This window comes from Macaca nemestrina, chromosome 14 (assembly GCF_043159975.1).
Source record: "Macaca nemestrina isolate mMacNem1 chromosome 14, mMacNem.hap1, whole genome shotgun sequence".
In the NCBI taxonomy this organism is placed as follows: Eukaryota; Metazoa; Chordata; class Mammalia; order Primates; family Cercopithecidae; genus Macaca; species Macaca nemestrina.
This window is the reverse complement of record NC_092138.1, coordinates 77,463,559-77,488,505: the sequence shown is the minus strand read 5'-3', so window position 1 is coordinate 77,488,505 and position 24,947 is coordinate 77,463,559. Positions and strand designations below refer to the sequence as shown.

General features: G+C 38.0%; 2 protein-coding genes across 5 annotated transcripts in view; one reads left to right on the top strand and one right to left on the bottom strand.

Moving 5' to 3' along the window:
* LOC105481032 (zinc finger protein 462) overlaps positions 1 to 5,443 on the bottom strand; it is a 153,263-nt gene extending 147,820 nt beyond the window's left edge. The window contains exon 1 of one of the 4 annotated variants that reach the window (XM_011740281.3): positions 4,650 to 5,443. The gene's annotated coding sequence lies outside the window, so the exon portion shown is untranslated. Of the gene's footprint in view, positions 1 to 1,835; positions 3,809 to 3,974; positions 4,392 to 4,649 lie in introns of those variants that run through there. The other 3 variants (XM_024792629.2, XM_071078113.1, XM_011740282.3) reach the window with 3 other exon arrangements.
* Positions 5,444 to 6,319: 876 nt separating this feature from the next.
* LOC105481031 (uncharacterized) lies at positions 6,320 to 11,720 on the top strand. Its single transcript, XM_011740280.3, is given in 4 exon segments — positions 6,320 to 7,505; positions 7,507 to 7,872; positions 7,874 to 7,978; positions 7,980 to 11,720. Coding segments are annotated over 4 exon segments (576 nt in total). The 5' UTR covers positions 6,320 to 7,460; the 3' UTR covers positions 8,040 to 11,720.
* Positions 11,721 to 24,947: the final 13,227 nt, after the last annotated feature.

The following is a 24,947-nucleotide window of genomic DNA, read 5'->3' as shown; positions in this document are numbered from 1 at the left end:
TCACTTCTGTTGAATATACCAACCACCCCAGTCACACATTCATATCAGATCCTTAGCAGTAAGAGTCCATTATGTATCTCCTAATTGTGACTGCAGCATTATGAAACAGCATCTCTGTTCTTCAATTATCAGTTCAGAATAGCTGATACAGTTTTGTCAATTTCATGATGTAGTGAAGTGTAAGTCTGAAAAAGGCACATGCCATAAAGAAGATAAGTAAGGTTACCTTAACCAAGAAATCGCAACATCAAGGAATAATTTAAGACAGAGTAGACCCTATTAAACTCCATCACACAGAAAAAGGACTCTTTCCCATTGCAACTTTACCATTCCTTTCTTTCAGGAAAACCGACCACAAGTACTCTAAAGTCCATTAGTAGAGTTGGATTTTTTTTCTTCTGCTGTCTTCCGGAAGACTCATTAGGAAGAGTAGATAAGTTTGTTTTTTTTTTTCTCTAAAAGTTGTCTCCAACTCCAAAGAGTAAGGGGGAAAAACAATTCCTCGGGGAATGTGGTCAATGAATTAGACTGACATAAATCCAATATGAGACATATTATGGAATGTGAGGATACAAGAATTTTTCTTATGGCAGTGTGCATCATAGCTCGCAAATATTTCTCCATGATTTCTCCTTGTGATATATTAGAGCCATGGCAAAAATTTGCATAATAAGCCACATGAACTTGTTTCATAAACAAAAATGATCTTTGAGCTTTGACATTAAATGAAAATGTCTGATTTAATACTTTTTATTTCTCTCATGATGGTTTATTCCAAAATACTTGTCTTAATTCAAATGGGTATGTCTAGAAAAACTCAAAAAACCATGTCCTTAAATATTATGGTGTTTGCCATGTTGGTGAAGGGCATCAGAGATGGATGTGTCTTAGATAACCAGTTAAAATGCACTCCCAAATTCCAAGATGCCTCTTAAATACCTATTTTTCCCTTCCAGAAAAGTTCAACTCTAAGACCCCAAAACATTTGCTTGCAAAGTAAAAAATGTGGAGAGTCAAACAGCTGGACTGACAACCAGATAGTCAGATTTTTCCCCCCTGCTGAAATAAGCAAATGAACCAATTGTCCTGCTATCAATAACAATAAAAAAAGGTATCATGAAAGTTTGTTTCAAGATCAATATATAATGTACTTATGTTTACATAAACATACATGGTTAATTAGATGTAAAATTATCTGGTAATTACTTTTCCAAATAACTCTTTATCCACTGCATCTGAACTTCCCAGTTTGGACACCCAGTTTGGTGAATCCATTTATGCATTAGCAAATTTAAATATAATATTGGTGAAATTTCACTTAAGAGCAAAAGTAATGGGATCAAAAGATTACATTCAAAAATGAATAATAAAAGTTATGATTCCAAGTAGGATTTTTTTAAAGTGCCCTTGGAGAGGCCTAGGTTTTTCATAAAGGAGCAGGTATCTAACAGAAGTATTTTTAAATGAGCATACACATCAACTGAAACCATACATTTTTCTCTGCACAAACATGGTTTTACTTCATTGACCATGGAAAATTATCAGCTAAAGAACCATGTATTTCCCCTCTCCTTTCACACCCCTCAGAACAACAATAACCCTCAATTAATGACACAACAGTTTGGTTTGAAAAATGTGATGTTGTCATATACAGCACTGTGCATTTACTGAGTGACAGTGCTACCAGCTACTCAACAGAATATAATTACATCTGGAATCTAAAACCACTTCAATATGCACAAAAATACTGTAGACATAAGGAACTTTACACACAAAAATCTGATACATAATGAGAAAGCAAAGCAAGAAAAATGCTGTTATAAGTTGTTGCTCACCAATGTGTTCCTTATTTCTGTTGAAGCTGGTACCTTTCTATATTTCTTCTTAGTTGAAAGCAAGGTCCAATTAGCCTCCTTAGAATATATTAATTGGTTCTGAATCTCCTCCAAGTTTTCATTCCACCGTGGAGCCCTCCTCACCTATCTTCAACAGTTCATCTAAAATTCTTCCAACATCTTCCCTCATCCTCAAGATGGCTACCTCACCTAATGGAAAAGCAACATCTTCATGGTTGGCTTTTATAAATTCCTGAAGCATTTCGGGATTTAGTTCTTCACTTGGGTCAATTATGTACATTCTCTAGAACTAATATATGAAGAGCTCCCATCACTGCGTGGACAAGGGTAGGACTGGGTCCTTTTTTCGAATTATCCTCACAAAATAAATTCCTTCCTACATGTTTAATAAATTCCTCCCAATTAAAAAGGTGAAGATACCTGGACATAAGGTTTTCTCAACTGACATTGTGTTTTTCAAATTTGTTTCCATAGTGACATTGTTAAGAAGACATACTGATATTTCTGAAGACTTAGAGTACTTCAGAACACAGAAAAAAATAGCCGAAGGAAAGGGAAAGGGGGAAACAAAGAAACTAAAAGAAGGCCTAACATACAAATGGAACGACCTAAAGAGAAATGGAGAACCTGGAGAAACTGGTGTTAATCAGTCTTAGAGTTCCTCTGAGATGTTGCAGGATTATTCTTATTATTTTTAATATTTGCAGAAATCAACCCAAATCAGACAATAAAGTCTTGCAGTGCATCAAAACATGATGATAACCAAGCCCTAGAACTCAAAAAAATCTGAGCTTAGGGCCATCACCATCTTCACAAGGAAGAAATCACATTTCCTGGTGACTTTCAGGAGACCTGGAGCAGTTTAAAGTTGCGTGAAGACCTCAGTGGAAATGTTTTAAGGTTTTTGCCTTGCCTTTCCTGAAGGAGGTCAAAACCCTTCAGGTCCACTCAAAAGGAGAAAAAAAATTCCAAAAGTTTACTTTAAAATGGAAACAAACGCCTCAATAACTTGTGAAAGCACTCCTTTGGTGGAGAAAAATCTGAGGAACCCTTAAAAGCCCTCATTTCCTTGCATAATGAATAGATAGTGAGGAACCACCACAAGGTTTCCCTCTGGAAAGAGAGAAGGAGTAGGCAAGCAAGCCTCCTCCTCCTCCAGCCATCACCAACAGAGCTTCAAAATGGAGACATCCATAATTTTATAAACACTTCTCATCTCAGCTTTGTCTCCTGGAAACCCGCTCTCCTCCATTTTCTGGTGGAGTTACAACATGACACGGCTTACCTGACTCAGTTCCCAGCTCTTAACCAAACTAGTCACTTCCTCCAAAAACCTGCAAGCAACCTCCAGAAACAAAACCAAAGCAAACCAAACAGCCAACACAGACACTCAGACACAGCCCCCGGGAGCCCTGGGAGAAAGCCCCAACTGGTTGGTCTTTCCCCATCCCAGACGCGTGCTTAAAAATGAAACTTTTTTTTTTTTTCTTGGTTGGGGAGGAATATAAAAGGAACTCCAGGCAGCCTCCCTCCCTCCCTCTCTGTAGGTTAGAAGCTACAATGAAAAGAAAATGAGGGTTCCTTCAGGAATGGTGAACAGCCTGGAGAATGAACGTGAGAAGGAGCTTTGTGTTTTGGAGTCTGGACTGGAACCAAAGCAGACAGCTTGCAAATGGAGGACAGGGAGATAAAGAAAGGGAAAGAGGGGCTGCTCCAATGGGGGGCGGCTGCGGCTTCCCCTCGTGCCTGGAAGGAGGGCAGACCCCTGGGAACTGCACCAGGAGTGAGACGCCCCCCCCAGGCCCCTGCCTTCCTTTCTCCCTTCCTCAGGAGAGCCAAGCGTGTGTAATGGCTTCTCCTCTCCAGAAACCGTTGTCCTCCTCCACCAGACGCTTCTGAACCTCCAGCCTGGAGACAGCTCCTCAGCCGCTCCTGAACCTGCGCCCCCCACCCGGCCGGTGCCCCCCGCTCCTCGCCTCTCTGTTCACCAGCAGCACCGGCACCAGCAGCTGCAGCAGCCACCCCCCGACACATCCCGACCCCGCATCCCAACTTCGGGGAGAGAGAGAGAGAGAGCAAGAGAGAGAGCGAGAGAGAGAGAGAGAGAGAGCCAAATACCTGAGGAAGAGGGGGGGTGCCAATCCGCACGGCTTTGCCATCGGGCGGGGGACAGGCAGACAGAGGGGGGAAAGGAAGGAGAGGGACAGAGAAAGAAAGAGGTCAACCCGCTCAGGTCGGGGCCGCTCGCTCGGAGCTCTCCCTCCTCTGACCCTCGCTTGCTCCCTCTGGCTCTCGGCTCAGGTCTCCGGCCTCCCGCCCTCCGCCCCCCTCTCTGTCCCTACTCCTGTCCCCACACTCGGAGCATCCGTCCTAAGCCTCCAGCTCTCTTCTCACTCATCTTTCATTTTCTCTTCTCTTCATAGAACTACACGAAATTAATTAAGCCACCGCGCTCACTCCCCCCAGCAGAAGGAGCAGCCAGCAGGAAAAGCACAGCCACCTCTACTGCCACCACTACCACCTTCTCCTCCTCTTCCTCCTCCTCTTCCTCCCTCGCTTCTCCTCCTCCTCTTCCTCCTCCCCCTCCTGCTCTCCCTCCTCCCCCTCCTCCTCTTCTCTCTCGCTTCTTCTCCTCTTCCAACAGCCAGTCCATGCAGGGTACTTCCTCTCCTCCCCGCTCCTCCAACCCTCCTTGGCCGAATGAATGAGCGCGTTTGTGCCTCCACCACCCCGCGCTCTCTTCCCCGGAGCACTCGGACCACCCCGAGGTGGTTGTTAATTGCAGTAACTTACAGAAGAAGCGTCCCGGCGCCGGGAGGTGCTTCGGGTTCTCCAGCCCCACCGCCTCCTTATCCTCTTTCTCTTTCTCCTCTTCCTGCTCGGGTTATTGTTGTGGAAGTTGTTTGGGAGTCTCATGTGCTTCTGCCGGGTCTCAGCAATGGAGGATCGCCATCTTCCCTGCCTTCCTCGGCTCCTCAGACTCGCTGCAGCTGCAGATGACCTGAGATATCCGTCTCTCTCCCTCTCCCTCTCTCTCCCTCCCTCCCTCTCCCTCTCACTCTCTCTCTCCCCTCTCTCCTCTTCTCTCTCCTCTCCTCCCTCTCCCTCGCGCGCTCTCTCTCTCTCCCTCCCTCTGTGTCTCTCTCTGAATAATGAGCAACCAGGGGGAGAGAGAAAGCAAGACAGAAAGAGAGAAGGAAGACAATCTTCTCCTGCCACACAAAACGCCGGAGCACCAGGGGGTGCGCGAAGCCTTTCTAATAACAACAACAACGTGCAGGAGAGAGGAAGAAAAAAAAGAAAGAAAGAAAGAAATGAGGAAAAAGGCTAGGGGAAAAAAGAGGAAGAATTATCCAAGAGCTCGAGAAGAGCAGAAGGAGAAGCTGGAGGAGATGCTGAGGCTGCTGCTGCTGTCCCCCATCCCCCCTGCTGAACCCCAGAAGGAGGCAAGGTGGTTGCAAAGTTAAGGCTGGGACATTGTCTTTGTCACTCAGAGCCAGGCCAGTGAGATGCAAGAGGAGGAGGTGGCGGCGGCAGAGGAGGAGGAGGTGGTGGTGGAGGAGGGGGAGGAAGAGGAGGAGAAGGAGGCAAAGGAGAAGGAGAAGGGGAAGAGGGAGATGAGATGAATAAAGACCTGCGGAGAAGGCGGTGCGAGGAGCGCGGCCGCCGGGCCGAGGCGTGCGCGCTCGCGTCCCGGTGGCGACCGGCAGCCCTGGCCCGCAGAGGAAGCCCCCGGTGAGGACCCTGCCCGGCAGCTCATAGCGCTCCCACCGTCAGCTCTGCCCGAGGCGCCGAGCCCGGGCCCCAGAGGGTCCCTTACTTGCATCCATCTAGAGGCCAACCTTTGCAAAGAACATACATGGGGAACTGGAGGTTGCAAGTCTAAACCCAGATCAACCACGTGGGGCTTTTTAATCCCTTTCCAGCTTGCGGTGTGAGTATTTCCAGTGAAAAGCTCAAATTGTCCATTACTGGCACGTATTTTGAAGTCTTCTCTCCTGAAATAAAGGCTCATTGTGCGTTTTATTTCTTTTCTGATATGGAAGGTGGGGGGTGGAGGAGAAAAGAGCCCATCATTCCTAGCTTCGGAACCACCACTTTCTTTTCCTAACTTGTGAAATGTTTTGACTGCGCACCAGAAGAAAAAAAGAAAGCCTGCTTAAATAACTTTACACCCTCCAGCCCCGCGTTGTTTGCACTTTCTGGCTGATCATCTAAAGGCTCGGAAAGTAACAATCAGCGCTCCTAATGATAAGGTGTCATGGTGTTGAAGACACGCGAGCCAAGATGAAGCTTTCACACCTTGAATTTTTATTTAGTGTAATTTCCTCCGTATCGTTCTGAACTATTTCTTTTGCAAAGGAGTGGTTCCCCCTCCACCACCAGGTCGAAAGTCTCCTAAGGCTTTAATTGGACTGGGAGCGGTGGGGGGTGGGGGTGGGGGTTCTACAGTATCAAAAAAAAAAAAATCAATGCAGCAAGTCAGGAGCAATTGAAGTTCAAGGGCATGGGCTGATTGTACCATTTCTATTTCTCGGATCTTGGAGTTGGACATCAACAGCCTCAGGAGAGAGAAACGCGCAGCGCGCGGGGCAGAGACCTTAATTAAAGTTTCTTTTGTCCGCGTCTGAATTGGGGGATGTTGCTGGATTCCTTTGCATTGAGGAGCGCGCATCCGGTGAAGGCGCGGTGTTAAGGATCCTGGGCAAGACTGTCCTCTTTAAATACTCGCCCTTTCTCCTCCTTCCCCCCAAGCAACAGTCCGAGAAGATATACACCTATAAATCCATACAATAAAGGAGGAGGAGACGCGCGCGGAGTTGGTTCCCATCCGATAGCGGGGCTTCATAAACAGATCTAAATCCTCATTTTCCAGGATTTTCCCGACCCTATATTCCTGAGCAGAATCTCTCACCCCGAGGCACGATTTCACCCACTTCCAGTCAACACTTCCTGCCCTTTTCTCCTCCCACTCACATTGAAAAGCTCGGGATCCCTAAAAGGGTGTTGATGGCGGGGGTGATAAATAAATAAATAAATGACACTCTACGCGTGCGGTGGAGAAGAAAGGAGGGGGAGGGAGAGGAAAGGCGAGGAGAGGGAAGAGAAGTAAAGAGAGGAGAACAAGGCGCAGAAAGGACAGAGGCGAAAGGGGAACGGGAGTCACCGAGAAGAGAAAGAAGAAAGGAGAGAGGAGGAGGACGCTGAAGCTGTTCCGGACTGAAATGATCCCGGCTTTGTGCCGCTTTCGGAGGACTCCCCCTTCCGAGTGCCCGGAGGGACCTAGGGAAGTCCTCCTGCCCCGAGCTCCTCCCCACCGAGACCCGGGGGGTGTCTGAGCACGGGCCGCCGCCACCCCATAAATTCCTCGTGGCAACCGGAGGAAGCGCGCCAGGTCTCCGCCGTCCCTCCACTGTCCCGGCTGATAATTTACCTCTTTGTCTTTAATAAAAAGCTGACTTTTTCTGTCAAGCTCTGCACCGGGAAAATAACAATCGTATTTCAGGTTGAAAGCTCCTATTACTGCTGGGTTTTGGAGGCTGCGATAAAATCTTCATCGACGTGAAGGTACCTTCTGGGTTGGCTTGGGTCGTAAGTCCTAAGATGGGGGCCGTCCTTCCCTGGGGGCAGGGACGTAGGGAACCAGGCGGGTGGGGAGGGAGGAAGGAGCGACGAGGTCAGAGGAAACCTTGGGTTTCCAAGGCTCCTGGGGCACCAAAGGGCTTCCCGCAGTCGGGGAATTGAGCCCTAGGGAGGAGCCTTTTGCGAGAACGTGAGCGCGCCCCAACACGCCTCAGACCTCGTAAACCCACTTGGCAAAGACCGGGGAAGCGGCTGGCGCACCGACTGCGGTGAACTCAAGAAATTAACCTGTGCTGCAATTAAACGGGCTGCCGCCCTTTCACACTCACCTCGAGCGACCGAGATAGAGAGAGCTCCCGAACCGGCCGCGGGGGGACCTGGCTCCACCCTCCCGTCCCAGGAGAAGAGGACAAAAAGGGGAGATGGACTTGGAGGTGGCCCCGCCCTTCACAACGCTCCAATCCTTGGAAACCAAACCTCCTCTCCAAGCCTCCACGTCTAGAAGGGACAAAGACAGCGAGGAGATCCAGAGACCAACGGGGGAGATGGTGGCTTTCAGGCTTCTGGTGTGGGTGCGTGGGGGAAAGGTACAATGGTTAAGTTTCCATCCCAAATACGGCACCACACGATGGTCTTTAGAAGACACACTCGGTCTTTGGTTTAGAAGCAAATTGACTTCCTGAAGCTGTGAAGCGAACTATCGCAAAACTCTCTTGCTTTTTGAATGTGGGGGCGATACGAATTCAATTAATGATGCCATACACATCATCTTTTCGACTTTTTAGAAGTCACAAACGCTTTAACTCCCCAGTGAAAATAATTGAAAGAGGTTAAACATAAAGGGAATGGGCTTTTCTTTTTTCTTGTTTTTATTTGGGGCAATTTTTCAAATGATTAAAAAAAAACTGTATAAAAGCTGGGTCAGTCAAGGAAAGCGCTGTGGCCGAAGGTTTTCGTGAAAACCTTAGTAAACTTGGCATTTAAGTAACTGTAATTATGCTTTGCCATTAGCAGACCATTAAGATAAACAGGAGAAAGTTCACACCTCCTGCTATTTCATTCCCTAAGAATATTCACAAAGATAATACCAGGCTAGTTGGTGGGTTATCTTCTCCATTAGGAGGGTTAATGTTTAAATTTGTTAATTAAAATACAAAAAATTTGGTTTCCTACACAGCCAACAATGTGAGGGAAGTCTCATGGGGACATCCTGACTCATTGAAATTTACCTTTTGTTACTTTATCCTGTGGCATTATCCCCTTGAGTCATATGGGGTTTCAAGACTATTAATGTTGCAGGGAATGTGAATATGTTAGAAGTCTGGACTTTCTTCTCCCTTATCATGGGTGACTGGCATACACAATCCTCATAAAGAGAAATTATGGCTCATCAAAAGAGTGACTTTATGAGCATTAATAGAATAATAAATCTTGCACTTTTAGTTCAAGAAACAGTGAAGTCTTATAATCAGAATGACCAATGCAAGTATGATCCATTCACTTGCCCAACTCTCAACAGGATACGGATAGTCTATAAATCATTTTAGTTTTTAAAACCTCAAAAAAGGAAGGCACCCAAATCTCTCAAAGGAAAGTGTTTATGGGGGGAAAGGGACTTCTAGCAAACCTGCAGGAAGAGATCTTGGAAAAACGAACAGTCGGTCCAGAAGCTGAATTAGATAGAATTTCCACCGAAGCAAGAATGGATAGAGGTTCTAATGTCGTTGTTTCAATATTTATGTTCTATCATTTAAAAAGAGAAAAGTCTTCCTGCTTCCTGAAAGCTATAAAAAAAAGAAAAATCCAGTTGATAGCCCCATTTTCTAAATTCCAGCTGGAAAACTGTTCGAGTTGATGATTTTAGCAAAAGGAAGAGTAGGTGAATACAATGTGGCTTTTTAACCACATTTTACACATCTCTTAACTTGGTGGTATTTCCCTATGTAAAACTTCCTTTCTATGCAATGCAATGTAATCTTTTTACTAATTGAGTTTGTGATTTTTTAATGAGTTATCTATTTTGAGATCTTTACTCTTGTTGGAAATTAGTATTCAAAAAATTTTTCTCAAAACTTCAGACTGGATAATTGTGGACGCTCCAAATATCAAAAAAGTGAAGTCACTAGCACACCTTCTTTCTAATCTCTTCCAGAAGAATCAATATATTGTCATAAACCCGTATTTAAACATATATAACTAGGTAACCAGTGACTAACAGAAGACAAAGGGGGATGATTCATGATTCTGAACAGCTCTCAAAGGAAGAGACATTGCAATAACTTATATTAAACTTACTCCATATGAATCTTTGTATATATGCCTTTGGATATCAAAGATATTTCGATAGTGATATTCTAAAATTCAAAAGAAAGTCTTTCTTCCATAGGTAGTAGTTAAATTTACAGTTCTATCAAACTAGTTATTGTAATATGTAATGTGTAATTTCATTCGATCATTGAGTGTTTAGCATCTGTATTATGCCATTCTCAGAACTGAGTACTAGGGATACAAAGATGAATAACTGAAATGAGTCAAATTTTTGATGCATGATCTACTTCATGAACCACTAGCTTCAATATCACATTACTTGGATATAAAACTTCAGATTTTTTACTCAAAAGCAATACCAGGATTTGGCCTATGATGAAACTATAATTAATTTGAATATTTCTGTTCTCACAATGAAGTTATTAATGAGTAATATTTTGTCAAAACTTTTGGAGTTCATTGTAAAGCCTATGTGTTGGCTTAATTCACAATTTAACATGAAATTCTTCCTCAAAGAGATGTTTTATTTTATTTGATTTGATGGAGTCTCACTCTGTCGCCCAAGCTGGACTTCAGTGGTGCTATCTCAGCTCAATGTAACCTCCACCTCCCAGGTTAAAGGATTCTTCTGCCTCAGCCTCCCAAGTAGCTGGGACTACAGGCGTGCACCACCACACCCAGCTAATGTTTGTATTTTTAGTAGAGACGGGGTTTCGCTATGTTGGCCAAGCTAGTCCCAAACTCCCAACCTCAAGTGATCTGTCCACGTCAGCCTCCCAAAGTGCTAGGATTACAGGTGTGAGCCACCCGGCCTAGTCAACTTCTTAAAAAGGCAAAATAACAACCTTAGATCAACTAGGGTTAGATTAACCAAATTCTGAAGACAAGACTCAAGTGAAAGATTGCCCATTTGTTGAAGCATCGCTTCCAGCAGAAAGACTAGCATTTCCAGGTTCTTACTATTTGTTCTCTATCTGAAGCTTAGAGAAAGGAAGTGACTTATTCAGGAACACAGAGCTGGTAAGGAGCAGTCAGCCCTAGAATCAACACTTCAATGGTAGTTTCTCCAAAGTTATTGTTCTCATATCACATTCAAGATTTCTTCTTATTCTTTTCCTTTTTTGTGGGGGGGAGGGGATATATTTTCATGTAACTTGGTCCTGTTATTTAATTAATATACATTTTTAAATGTCAACTTAATTTTTTTAACTTCATCATAAGCAATATTCACAAATCACAGGTCTGATGGGCCATTTACACATTTTCAATGCATATCAAAATACATATACTATTATCAAAATTGAAAGAAAGATTTTTGCATTAAAAAATGTCTGATAGTATACTTGCTAAACGGTATGCTAATGGTAAGGAGTGAAAGAGATGGGGAGGAAAGTGTTACAATTTGTGTGTGTGTGTGTGTGTGTGTGTGTACAAACATGAATCACTTTTGTAATTTAAAACATTTTTAAGAAAAAAATTATGTGGCATAGTAGTGGCTAGCATATCTCCAAATTAAGTCATCTCTTTGTATATTCTTACTAGGAAGTAAAAATTAGCACAAATCTTTTTTAGAGCAATTTAACAATATACGTTTAAAGTCTTAAAATGTTCACACTTTTGTGCCCTTAATTTCTATGCTTAGAATCTACCCTAAACAGAAATGAAAAAAATACATACATATAAAAGAAATGCTAAAGTAATCAAATATAAGTGATTAAGATAAGAGGAATAGTTAGGTAGATAATAATCTATTCCCATTATGACATATTAAGTAGCTTTATTGTTTGAGAATTTGTGCTTAAATAGAAAAATGTTCCAATATTAGGTAAAAGACCTGGATACAAAATTATGATCATGAATTACTTTTTTTCAAATTGTATACCCCAAAAATCACCTTGAATGGAAATATACCAGCATGTCAACAGTAAATTCACTTCTCATTATAAAAAATTTAGAAAATTTAGAATGTATACATAAGCTATATAAGTTATATAGTTATATAATGATGCATATATATATATATATAAGCTATGGAGTCAGCTGCTTTGTTTGGACTGAATTATCAATTATCTTTTTAAGTATTTAAAAACATTTTAAAGTTAAGTATAGAACCTACTTTTTATATGTCTGGTAATTGTAAATGTGTCTCCAGGAACATATTAATACTGCTAATGAAATAGTGGTACAGTAACCTTTTCACAGATATTTTTCCCTTCACAGATAATATAGGAAGAAAGTTTGAGTGGGCATTTAAATATATTTTATATAGAAAAGAAAATTTAGGACCAAAGAAATTGAATGATTTAACCTAAGGTCATCCAATGCCGATGGTATAAAGGCTAAAATCCAGGTCTCCTAATTCCTACTGTTACATTTTGAAATCTGTCATTCCACTAGAGTTCAAAAATATTACCAAATATTAGCAAAAGAAAATTACTAATGGCCAATATGAAAAAAGTTCAATGTAGCATTTACATTGTATTAATTATTGTAAGTAATCTAGATTTAAAGTATATCAGAAAAGGTATATAGATTATATGCAAATATTATGCCATATTGTATAAGAGACTTGAGCATCCATAGGGGTCCTGGAACTGATATCCTTTGGATACCAAGGGATGACTATATACTGAATGTTTGTGAGTGTGTGTGTATTTCCCAGTTGTTAAGAGCGTATATAATTCCCAGTTGTTGAGAATATGAAAAAATAGACCCTATAATTCTCTATTGGTGAGAATGGAACTATGAAAAGTTTTATTCTTTACGGATATACTAAAAGTCTTTTATCCAGGAATTTAACTTTTGGAAATTGATTTAAAGAAATGTTCATGACTGTCATCAAAATTTTATGTATAAGGAGATTCACTGTAGCATCAATACCTAACAGCAAGTGATCAAAGAAATTATATTCATTTATGTGGTAGAAAGTTGTATAGCTATCAAATTCTGTAGGAAATGTCAAATGACACTGAAATATTTACATGATTTTTTGATAACCAAAAAAACAGATTTCAAAACAATGTACATAGTATTATCCCATATTTGTGTGTGTGGGGGGGGGGGGGTGTGTGTGTAGCTAGGCATTGAAAAATAATCAGACAAGTATAATCAAAATGTTAATAGTAGTTTTTTCCAGGTAATGTCATTTTTTTCTAGCAATGTAATTATGTATACATTATATATTTTTTTCACTCTGGCTTTTCAGATTTTTAAGCTTTCCTACAATGAATATATCACTTTTGCAATTAGGAAAAGTGTAGAGCTCGCAAATAAATTTTGCCAGCCCAAAATTTCTTCCATATCATAAGACTGGCCAAATCAAATGTTTTTCTAATTTATAATATTAATTCTGAGGTTTTTTAAATCATTATTTAAACACACACACACCCCCCTTGAAATTCTTGGTGACATATCCATTTGATTTCCCAAACATGGATATGTTGACTCAGGGTTCAGGGCATCCAGTATGCAGTATGCTAGCACAAAGTTGACTTTGCATCTGCAAACTACCAGCCCGTGACTGATCCCTTGTAGATTTCATGTTTTTTGCCCTTTCACCATAACATGAAATCTACACATAACTGTCTTGTTCACTAGGGTGTGGTTTGATTTCTCAGCACATTACTAATAACAGTGTTTCACAAAAGTTACTCATTGGTTATGTTTTTCTAAGTATCTGGAAGGCAGAACAGGTTTATTTTTAGTATCTTTCTGATGTTTATTCTGAAAATTTGCTCATTCCAAACAATAGGTTTTATGTGAACATTTATTGACTTAATGTTTAGAACAAAGATGAAACCAAATCTAGCACTGAACACCTCCTCACTGGTTTCCACCTCCTGCTTTTGCTAGTGATGACCTTGGACAAGTGTCTTAATGACTGCATGCATCAGTTTCCACATCTGTAAAAGAGAAATAAATTAAATACTGATAGGATGCTATGAAGATTGAATAACATGTATATAAAGTATATGGGAGTCTGTATCTGTAAGCTGATATGCTCTAAATCCTTAAACCTTTACTGTGAGGTAGCATAGATGAAGCAAGAGCTCTAATTTTGGAATCAAGAGAGGTGTCTAGTCTAGAAAATCAAAACTATAATATGTGCCCATGATTGTAGAAAAACAAGCCATTACTATTTAAATAAATAAGGCAACAACAATAATTTAAAAATTTAAAAACCTAAACATAATGAATGGTATCTAAATCAAATTGCTGTTGATTTGCTGCTTATTTATTCATTTTGTCTTTTGCAAGAACTAATCAACCAGTTATGTGAGAGTAGAGCAAAAGCTATTATTTTTAAGTGTAAGAAAAACCTAAAATCAAGGAAGCTTTGTTTGCTGATATCTCAAATACAAGAAACAGGTAAGTATGCTTAGAAAAATCAGTATTTTGTAGGAATTGTTATAATAAATATAAATAAACTACAGCAAATAGGAAACATTTTATTTCACTTCATTTTTTTCTGTTAATTGCACAGACCACCACTGTTCCTTGGTGTAGCTTCTAGTCAGCAGCATTCTGCTGGAGCACAATTGGAAAACCACTGATCTATTCCAGATGAGAAAATCGTCTCAAGGAAAAGTGATTTGCCCAGGGTTACATACCAAGTTATTGAAGAAACTAAGATCCAGACTTACTCAATCCCTCTTCATGGCTATTTCCATTACATCCAATTTGCCTATCCTAGCAAAAGAGATTTCCTTGAGCTGGTATTGAATCAAAAGCTCAGTTATCTTCTTTCCTTCCTTTCTCACTCTTTCTTTAACTTTCTCCCTCTGTCCCTCTCTGGCTTTTTCCTCCCTCCATTCTTAACTTCCTTCCTAAGGTTTCTCAAAAGTGAAAACCTGTACTTTATGTGACCAATGATAATTAACTGCTTAGTCAATCAATAAATAATTTTTATGTTTTCTCTAAATTATTTTGATGACTTTCAGCTCATTTCATTTTCTTTTCTAACTTCAGAAGATTAGTGGAATAGCTAATTGTTTTCTCTGTATATCAATATCTTCTGTTCTTTGGGAGTATTTGGAGTTATCCTCTACCTTTTTTTTATTTTTCATTCTAAAAGGATTTTTATAGGCTTAGGATCAGGAAATAAAAAAGACAAAAGAAGCATATGATTTTTCACCTGGAAAAATAGAATTCTTTTATTTCTCATATAAATATAAATGGAAAATATAGCACTATTCTTCATTATCAGGGATCATATTAAATAAAAAGTGTTTCTTCTGGTTCTTTTGCATTTACTTTCTAACATGGAACACTCACAAAGGAATTATTTCTATTATTCAAAAAGAAGGACAGTTAATGTTTTCATTTGCCATTTGATGGAACACAGAATTTGAAAATAGTTGGGACTTTCTGAATGTTATAGACAAGAGATTATAGGATCATGTGGTAATCAAATTAACTTTGCACATACTAGAATTGAATGGTGAAGCAACTGACATGGAGAAAGAACAGCAATAGTGATCTTTATTACAGTTTCCTTTGACTATAGCCTGTAGCTAGCATCTGTCCTATTCACTTAGGAGATGGCAAAATGGAAGACAGCCCCAGCTAACTGTCACCTGAACAACTCAGGAATATAACCCCTCATCAGGCAGAGGGATGTAGTGTTTGTAAGAGATGGTGCACAGATTGTGTTTGGAGGCTGGGAAAAGCCCTCACGTACTACATCAGTAACAGGAATCTCAAACATCTGTAAATGATCCTCACAAAGCATTTCCACATACATTTCAAAAACTATTCTCACAACAACTTGCAACATGAAGATTATTTCCTCTGTTTTATATTTGGAGAAACCAAGGCTCAAAGTGGTTCACTGACTTTCCCAAGATCATTCAACTAGCACTGGGATTTGAACTCAGAACTTCTGATTCCAGGTAGCACCCACCACCTTTCCTCATTGTCAAGTATTAAACTCCTGATATAGCATGGTAATATGTCTTTTGCATTTATGCATGTATATGTATATATACATGTTTTTTGATTATGTAAGTAATATATATCATAGAAAAGTTAGCAAACACAGAGAAGTCTGAAAGAAAGAAAAATATTTAGCCCTCAAACACAGCGAGAACTGTTACTCTTTCCTTTGTACTTCTCCCTTTGCGATTTGACAGTTTATGTCCTTTGCTTGTTATTATTATTATTATTATTATTTTGAAACAGAATTTCACTCTTGTCGCCCATGCTGAAGTGCAATGGCACGATCTTGGCTCACTGCATCCTCCACCTCCCAGGTTCAAGCGATTCTCCTGGCTCAGATTCCTGAGTAGCTGGGGTTACAGGCACCCACTACCAGGCCAGACTAATTTTTTTGTATTTTTAGTAGAGACAGGGTTTCACCACATTGGCCAGGCTGGTCTTGAACTCCTGACCTCAGGTGATCCTCCCTCCTTGGCCTCCCAAAGTGCTGGGATTACAGGCGTGAGCCACCGTGCCCGGCCCCCTTTGCTTTTTTTTTTAATTGGTATGATGTGTGAGTGTCACACTGACTTACGATGTTAATTTGTAGATTAAGAATTTTAGCCGCTTATGTAATAAAATATTTTTCTTAGTTTTAAATTTTGCTTTTAACTTAATAATGTTTTTTGATATATGGAAGTTAATTTTTGATATATGGAAGCTAAAGTTAAGTTTAAGTTTACCAATCATTTTCCTTATGCTTTCTACCATGAGTATAATATTAGGAAAGCCTTCAGAAACCCCAGTAAAAACAGCTATTCACTAACTTGATTTTTAATCAGTTTCAGGAATTTTATCTACATATTTAACTTTACAATCTGTGTAGAATCTATTTCAACATATGATATGAGGTAGAGATCACACATAGTTGCTTTCCAAATTATTAACTAATTGTCACAACATCATTTAAAAAAATCTTTTACACACTTAATTGAAATGTTATTTTATTGCACACTAAAATTTTATATATCGTAAGATATGTTTCTAGACTATCCATTTGTTTCCATTTATCTGTTTGTCCACATTAGCAATTGTGTGTCAGTTTTATTTTTATTTACTTTAAACTGAAAAAGATCACAATATTAAATATTGCTTAGGTTTTATTAAATATTTGAGCAAAACTTCCATATATATGCATATATATGTATGTGTATATATATATCAATTAACTTCTCAGTCTGAATTCTGTCAGCATGTACACAAGTTTAGCTCATGACCCAAAACAGTGGTGTTTACAAAATTGCAGATACATTAGTGGGTTACAAATCCATTTAAAGCTTTACGTGAGCTTTTTTCTTAATATACAGTTGGCCCTTGAAAAACTCAGGGGTTAGGAGCACCAAAACCCCACCACCCTGTCTCCCGCCACAGTCAAAAATTGGTAGATAACTTTTGACTCCCTGGAAGCTTAAGTACTAATAGCCTACTGTTGACTGGAAACCTTACGGATAACAAACAGTTAACACATGTTTTGTATGTTATATGTATAATGTACTGTATTCTTACAATAAGCTAGAGAAAATAAAATGTTATTAAGAAAAAACCATAAGGAAGAGAGACTGTATTTACGATTTATTAAGTGGAAGTGAATCTTCGTAAAGCTCTTCATCCTCGTGTCTTTACGTTCAGTAGGCTAAGGAGGAGGGGGAAGAGAAGTTGGTCTTGCTATCTCAGAGGTGGCATAGGTGGACCAAAAGCTGTGTGTGAGTGGACCTGTGCAAACCCATGTTGTTCAAGAGTGAACTGCACTTAGATTCAGGAGTCTGAGTTTAATATCTTACACTACTGATCACTGTTAGATATTGTTTCAGCTCACTGAGAAAGCAGTGGCTTTAAAACTCATGAAAGAAAAGAGGAACAAGAAAATTCAAGTAGTAAGAGAAAAGAAAAAAATAAACAAGATTACATAATAGAAAACATGACACAATGTCAGAAATAAGAATAAGATGTCAGAAATAAAACTATTTGGTTAATATGTTTATGTCAATTTTAAGAATAAATGTTAATAGATAACTTCTTATTTTCTTATCGAGATATAGAAACTCATACTGTTACACCCAATAGATAACCACAAACTTTAATCAAGTTTATGAAATGGGTTGTTCAATTCTATATATATTATTCTTTTTTTTGTCTGGGAGTCACAGAATCTGTCAGTTTCTGAAGGAGATATGTGAAATAAAATAGTCTGAGAAATGGAAAATGCAAACAGCTCTTTAAATACATCATAAATAAAACTAAATGATCAAAAATGTTTGAAATAAAATAGACTAACCAGAAATCAGGTAAATATTATACAAAAGAAAGCAGAAAATATAGTAATATCAGGCAAAATAAAATCCAAGGTAAAAAACACAAATGAAAAAGAAGAAAGTTTTAATTATTTATTCCTCCTATCACAGAGGAATAATTATATAGCTTCTTAATATGCGAAGTGTAATGTGTTATATATAGAAGGAAAAACTGACAAAAACTACAATGATCATTGTAGATTTTTAACATGCCTCACCAAAAAATGACAAATTAAATGATCCTCAAATACAAAGTTGTAGAGGAGTTGAATGATACATTCATTAAACTTGATTAAATGGAGGTATGTATAGAATTGTGTGTCTGATATTCTTTTCTGGTATGCTTGGAACATTTTTTTAAATGGCCAGTTATTTAGTCACACATAAAAAGCTCTCCAAGTTCAATAAACGTCCAAAATAGATCACAAACATAATGCAATAAAACTATAAACTTAAAGGACACACAAACACAAAATACTAAAAAACTTTTAAAAACCTCTTACAATAACCCTTAATTGGAAAGAATACCAAGCCAAAATTGCAGCCTTTTTAAGTAAAAACAACAGTGAGAATACTACTACATATCAAAACCTATGTGATGTGACCCAGTTGTAGTCACGTAAAAATTAATATCCTTAACTTTATTATTTAGAAAATAGAAAATGTCAAAAATACACAACCACTTTCAAATAAAGGAGCTAAAATTATACACAAATTCTAAGTAGAAAGTATTGAGTTTTAGAAACAAAATTCTATGAAAATGAACAAGTAAACTTTATCAATTAAACTATCAACTGAAAATCAGGTAAGTCTGATGCTGAAAGAAGAAAACACAAATAAATAACATTAAGAATACAGACATAACTACACAGAGGAGATTAAAAAGTTATGAGACTATTGTATCAATGAATTTAGAAATATTCGATAAAAATAATAATTTTTTAAAAGTCTACCTAATGATGAAAATTGTCTTAAGAGGAAGAAGAAAAAAAAATCAGTTTTTATAGAATAAAAGAAAACATCCCCTAACCCTCACACCAGAAATGCTAGGTAGATTCCAGTACACCTTACAGAAACAAATAATACACATTCAAATACACAGAAACAAATAATACATATATAATACACATTCCTGTGTATATGTATATATATTAAACCTCTTACAATAACCCTTAGGTGAAAAGAATACCAAGCCAAAATTACAGCCTTTTAAAGTAAAAACAACAGTGAGAATACTACATGTCAAAACTTATGTGATGCCACCCAGTTGTAATCATGTACAAATTAATATCTTTACATTTTTATATATATATATATACACACTCAGAGAGAGAGAGAGAGAGATTCACTCTTTTTATTATAAAAGTAATGAATGCTTATTGGAAAGTCTAAGAGTACAGAAAGCCTAGACATTAAAGTAAAAGTCCTATACTGTTTAAAGGTTTTGTGCTCATTCTTTGTGTCTAGTATTATTCTGTCATCTCACCATCCAACAAAGCAAATCAAAGGCATAAACAACTTTATAGCAATATTACTTGTAAATATGCACTTGAAACTCCTGTATAAAATATTTTATATAAAAAATCTAATGTTGTATGAACAAAATGATTCTTCATGAATATATAAGGTTATCCCAGAAAAGTAAGGATGCTCAAAACCAGAACATCTATTGATGTTCCTTATTATATTAATTTAACGCAGTAGACTTACCATGTGATCATCTTGATAGATGCCAAATAAGTAGTTGATATAATATAATACTTATTTCTGACTTAAGAAAAAAACAGCATAAAGCAAAAGTAAATTTTTAGTAATCTAGGACTAGAAGAACGCTTCTTTTATTATCAGAGTATCAACCAGAAATTTACTACTGAAATACTACAGACATTCCTATTTAGGTCAGGAATTAAAAAGGGGAATACCTGCTATTTACTGATAGAATTCAACACTTCACTGAGGTCCCAGCCTTTTAGATAATGCAAGAAATAGTAAGAAGTATCAGAAAGCTCAAAACCAAAATTCATTATTTGCAAATGCAAATTCGAAACTCTGAAACAATTCTCTAAAAAATTAGAGTTTGGTAAGAAAGCTGAATACAAGGAATATATACAAAAATCAACAATTTTTCCCTATGTCAGTAATATCTAAATAGGTTTGGATGCATTTAGCTGTAGTTAGAGAAACTGAATTAACTGAAGTTTAAACCTTGTTTCCTTAAAAGGAAATCTGGAGAAAGGCAGTTTGTCTATATGTTCAGTGGCTCTGTAGTATCTTCAAAGACTTCAGCAGTTTCCATATTTCTATCCCATCCTTGCAACTCCTTGCCTTTTTGTCTTCATATTTGTAGCCTCATGGCTACATTATGGCTATTCCAATCAAATATAACGCCTGCTTATCAGCATTGAAAGTAGGAAGAAAGAATGGAGATAGGAGCAAAGGGGCTTTCCTTGCACCAAGCAGTAAAATTTATCAGAATTTCCCTTATTACACATTTTATAAAGGTAGGTGGCAAGTGTAGTAGGAAAAGTGAATACAAAGGAAATTATGCAATCATTTGGATTGCTATATGACTGGTTTACACCAATCATGATTCATCCTCTGGGAATGGGCACATTGCTACTTCGAAACAAAATCAGAACTCTGTTAGAAAGAGAAGTGGTCAGAGAGCTTCTTGGTAGATGACTCTCAGTATATGCCACTATATGAATTATGACGCAGGTATGAGATATATACCAAAAAATCAATAGAGAGATAAAATCCCATTTATTCAACTGACAATTTTTCAAAACCCATAAAATATCTAGAATAAACAATAAAGTATGCAAGACCTGTATAATTATATTTCTAAAATTTACCAAAAGACAATAAACCATGAAAAATGGAGAGACATATCAAATGTTCCCATATGAAAAGCCTCCATATGGTAAAGTGTTGATTCCCCATATACTTATCTACAAATCCATAGCAGTCCTAATCAAAATGACATTTTTTATTACCTTAATAATTGATCCCAAAATTTATCTGTAGAAGGAAATGAACATTTAGAAAAATAAAACTACTGTGTAGACTGACTCCGCATCAGATGTTATAAAGATATAGTGATCAAAACAATGTGGTATTGGCACGAGAACAGAATACAATAGCAGAACAGAGAATGGGGCACAATGCGGAGTACAAAGTCCAAACGCAGACTATGTACATAAAAGGATTAGTGTGCAGTCTACAAAATAAATTCTATAGGTGAAGAAAGTTAGACAAATGACTGACCTGAAGAAAATGTTTACAATGTATATAAGAAAGGATAAATGTTATTTGCAAAGAGTTCCAATAATTTGTTTAGAAAAATTAAATCTACATTTTAAAAAACAGGCATAGGGCATAATCAAGCAGTTGATAGAAGATATACCAAATGAGCAAAACACACATTAAAGAAGGCACTATTGGCCAGGCGTGGTTGCTCATACTTGTAATGCCAGCACTTTGGGAGGCCAAGGCGGGCAGATCGCTTGAGCTCAGGATTTAAGCCCAGCCTAGGCAACACAGTGAAATCCCATCTCTACTAAAAACACAAAAATTCGCCAGGTGTAGTGGCACGCACCTGTGGTCCCAGCTACTCTGGAAGCTGAGGTGGGAGGATAACCTGAGTCCAGGAGTTCAAAGCTGCAGTGAGCTGTGATCACACCACTGTACTCCAGCCTAGGCAACAGAGTGACACCCCGTCTCAAAAAAAAAAAAAAAAAAAAAGACACTGTATCTTTACGTACTACTATCATTATTATTGCATTTATATTTTGTTACGTTTATATATGTTATCATATAAGTGTGTAAATGCATAGAACCGTATCTAACAGGAAGTTTTTACAGATCATTTTTTATAGGTTGGAGGATGGAAGGGGGTTGAAAGGGGTGAAGAAACGTTAACTATAAAAGGAAGTTTTAATATTTTGGTCTATATATTTCTAACTGCTCAAAATTTTCAAAATAAGCATATATCATGTTGCTTTTGCAATTAAAAATATTTGTAAAGGAATCGTTTAGCATTCGGATCACTCAGACTAAGGTTCAAATCCTATATATTACCACCCAATGGCAGTGTGACTTGAGTATTTTTAAGTTCTCAGACACTACATTTCTTGGTCAACAAACTAGGCCAAACATTACTTACTTCATAGATGTGTTAACAGACCAAATGGAATTATTATTGTTGTTGTTGTTGTTGTTATTATTATTATTATTATTTTGAGACGGAGTCTTGCTCTGTCGCCCAGGCTGGAGCACAGCCGCGCGATATCGGCTCACTGCAAATTCTGCCTTCCCGGGTTCTCGCCATTCTCCTGCCTCAGCCTCCCGAGTAGCTGGGACTACAGGCGCCCGCCACCACGCCCGGCTAATTTTTTGTATTTTTAGTACAAAATACTAGATGGTGTTTCACCGTGTTAGCCAGGATGGTCTCGATCTCCTGACGTCGTGATTCGCCCGCCTCGGCCTCCCAAAGTGCTGGGATTACTGGCGTGAGCCACCGCGCCCGGCCCCAAATCAAATTATTATGAAAAACACCTGGCACGCAGTAGTTGCTAAAAAACGTTGGTTTCTTAAATAGCGATTTAGAGACAAATAAATTATAATCTTTATCATTTGCTTTTTTTATTTGGGCTTAAAGGAAGCATGGTTTGATTAAGCAGATTTGATCAAGCATTTGTACTTGAAATTTTCATTGAAAGATGGCAGACGTGGTCTATGTTTTCAGATGAATTAAATATTTAGTTATTTGATCATTCATTCATTTATACAGTGGATACAGTATTATTTACTATATGTCAATCAGTGTGCTAAATACTTGGGGGTGTGAAGTTAAACAAGAGATAGTCTTTTTTTTTTCTGGAGGAGCTTGATAATTGCTTTAACTTTCTGCTTTTAACTTAGTGAGATAAATGCAATTCTAGAAACATTCATAAAATGCTAAAGATATATAAAAGAATAATGTTGAGAAAACACAGAATTAGAGAATCTTTGAATTGAGTGGGACCAAGTGATCATTTTTCCAACTTCCCATCCCATGCAAAAATCCGTTCTATAACATTCTTAGAAGACTGTCAAATACATTCTGCTAGAAAAATTATTAAAATTTATTGAATATTTACTGTTGTTCCAGGCACTGTACTAACTCCTCATAGAAATTATTTCAATTCTGTCTATGGCTACACTACCCTGAACATACTCAATCTTGTCTGATCTTGAAAGCTAAGCAGGGTCAGGTCTGGTTAGTACTTGGATGGGAGAAATTATCTCAGTTCAAACATCACAAAAAATCTGAAAGCAAGCTACCATTATACACAATTTACAGACAGAAAGTAATATCCAGAGAGGTTAAGTAACTTGTCTAAATTCCTACAGCTAATTAACAGGGCTAAAATTTGAATCTAGGTCAGCCTCATCTCAGAACTCAAGTTCTTAATCTGAACTAATACACTAGTGTCTGCACAGCTGGAACACTTCCAATGGTAAGAAACTCAATGTATCAAAAGACAGCTGTTTTGCTTCTTACAAAGTTCTTCCCTATAGAGTGCTTGAATCTGTCTTGTAACATCAGTTTCACACCCCAACAAGCATCAAATGACACCTCTGTTTAATTGCACCTACTAAGAGTATAAAGATGCCTAAGACATGGTTTCTACCCTCAAACAGTTTGTAATCCTGATTTTTCTCTTTGGAGGAGCATGGAACACCTGCCCCTTCTACAGGACAGCCCTCCAAAGATTTACAGCCTACCCCCACCCTCCTCCAAATAGAAAACACTTTACCTCCAACTGAATTTCTGATATTGTTGTGCATCAAATAGCCTCAGTTCCTTCAATTGTTGCTAAATTTCCAGAGGTTTTGCCACCTCAGTTTTCTTTCTGCAGATGTGTACTTGATACTGTCCTTAAAAGACAGGGTTTTGAAACAAAACAATACAATGTCATAGTAGTACAGAGGAACTTTAGCAGACTTTCATTTGAATATTGACTTCAATTAATATTTTCAGTGATAGTTCTAGCTTTTTCTAACAGTGATATTTATTTACTTATATTAAATGAACTTAACATGACTCTACCACCCTGTCGACCCCAACCTCTGTGTTTTTGTTTTGTTTTGTTTTTGTTTTTGTTTTTGTTTTTTTACAAATACTGGTCTATCCAGATCTTGGTTTTTCTCCTTCACTTTGAACTTATAAAATCAATTTTTTTTCCCCCTAGGCTTAGCTCAGCTGAAGAGTGAAATCAAATGTTAAATTCTTAAATCAAGACTTTATTACTATCCTTGTTAAATACAATCTTTTAAAAAATGTTTGGTCTATCATTTCAGACTGCCAAACTTTTCTAGTCTTGATATTGTTTTCCATTTTATTATATATCTCCCAGTTGTATGAAATCCTCAATCCTCAGAACCCAGTGTTTTGTGATCTCTTTGAAGGATCAAGCCAAAGGAGGGAGTTTTGAATTGTGTTACTAATGACCTCTTTCCAAGATGGAATCGGTTCATTATTCAATCCTTTTTTGTTATCATTGTTCAGTTAGGGACGAATTCACCTAGCTAAGTTAGCATCTGATCTACTCTAAGAAACAAAAACTTGCTCTTGTAGTTAGAATACATTTTTTTTTTCCTGTATTTGTCAATTTGGCCTGGTTTATTCTTAATGAACCCATATAGATCCAACAACCACTACATTTTTTTCCCCTGAATGCTCACTAATTATTTATTTCATTTATCTACCTACCATCTTTCTTTTTATTTCTTTTTTGGTTCTACAAAGGATTCATTTCAAATTATACAAATAAATTTAATACAAAATAGAAACAATAGTTAAAAAGTCTGAGCAAAGGAAAAAATGAGTAGAAAAATAACAGCAGCAGAGGTAATATGGGCACACAGAAGTGTGTGGCACAGGGTCCTACAACTGCCTTCAGAGTCAGCCAAAACAGGTAGGACATAT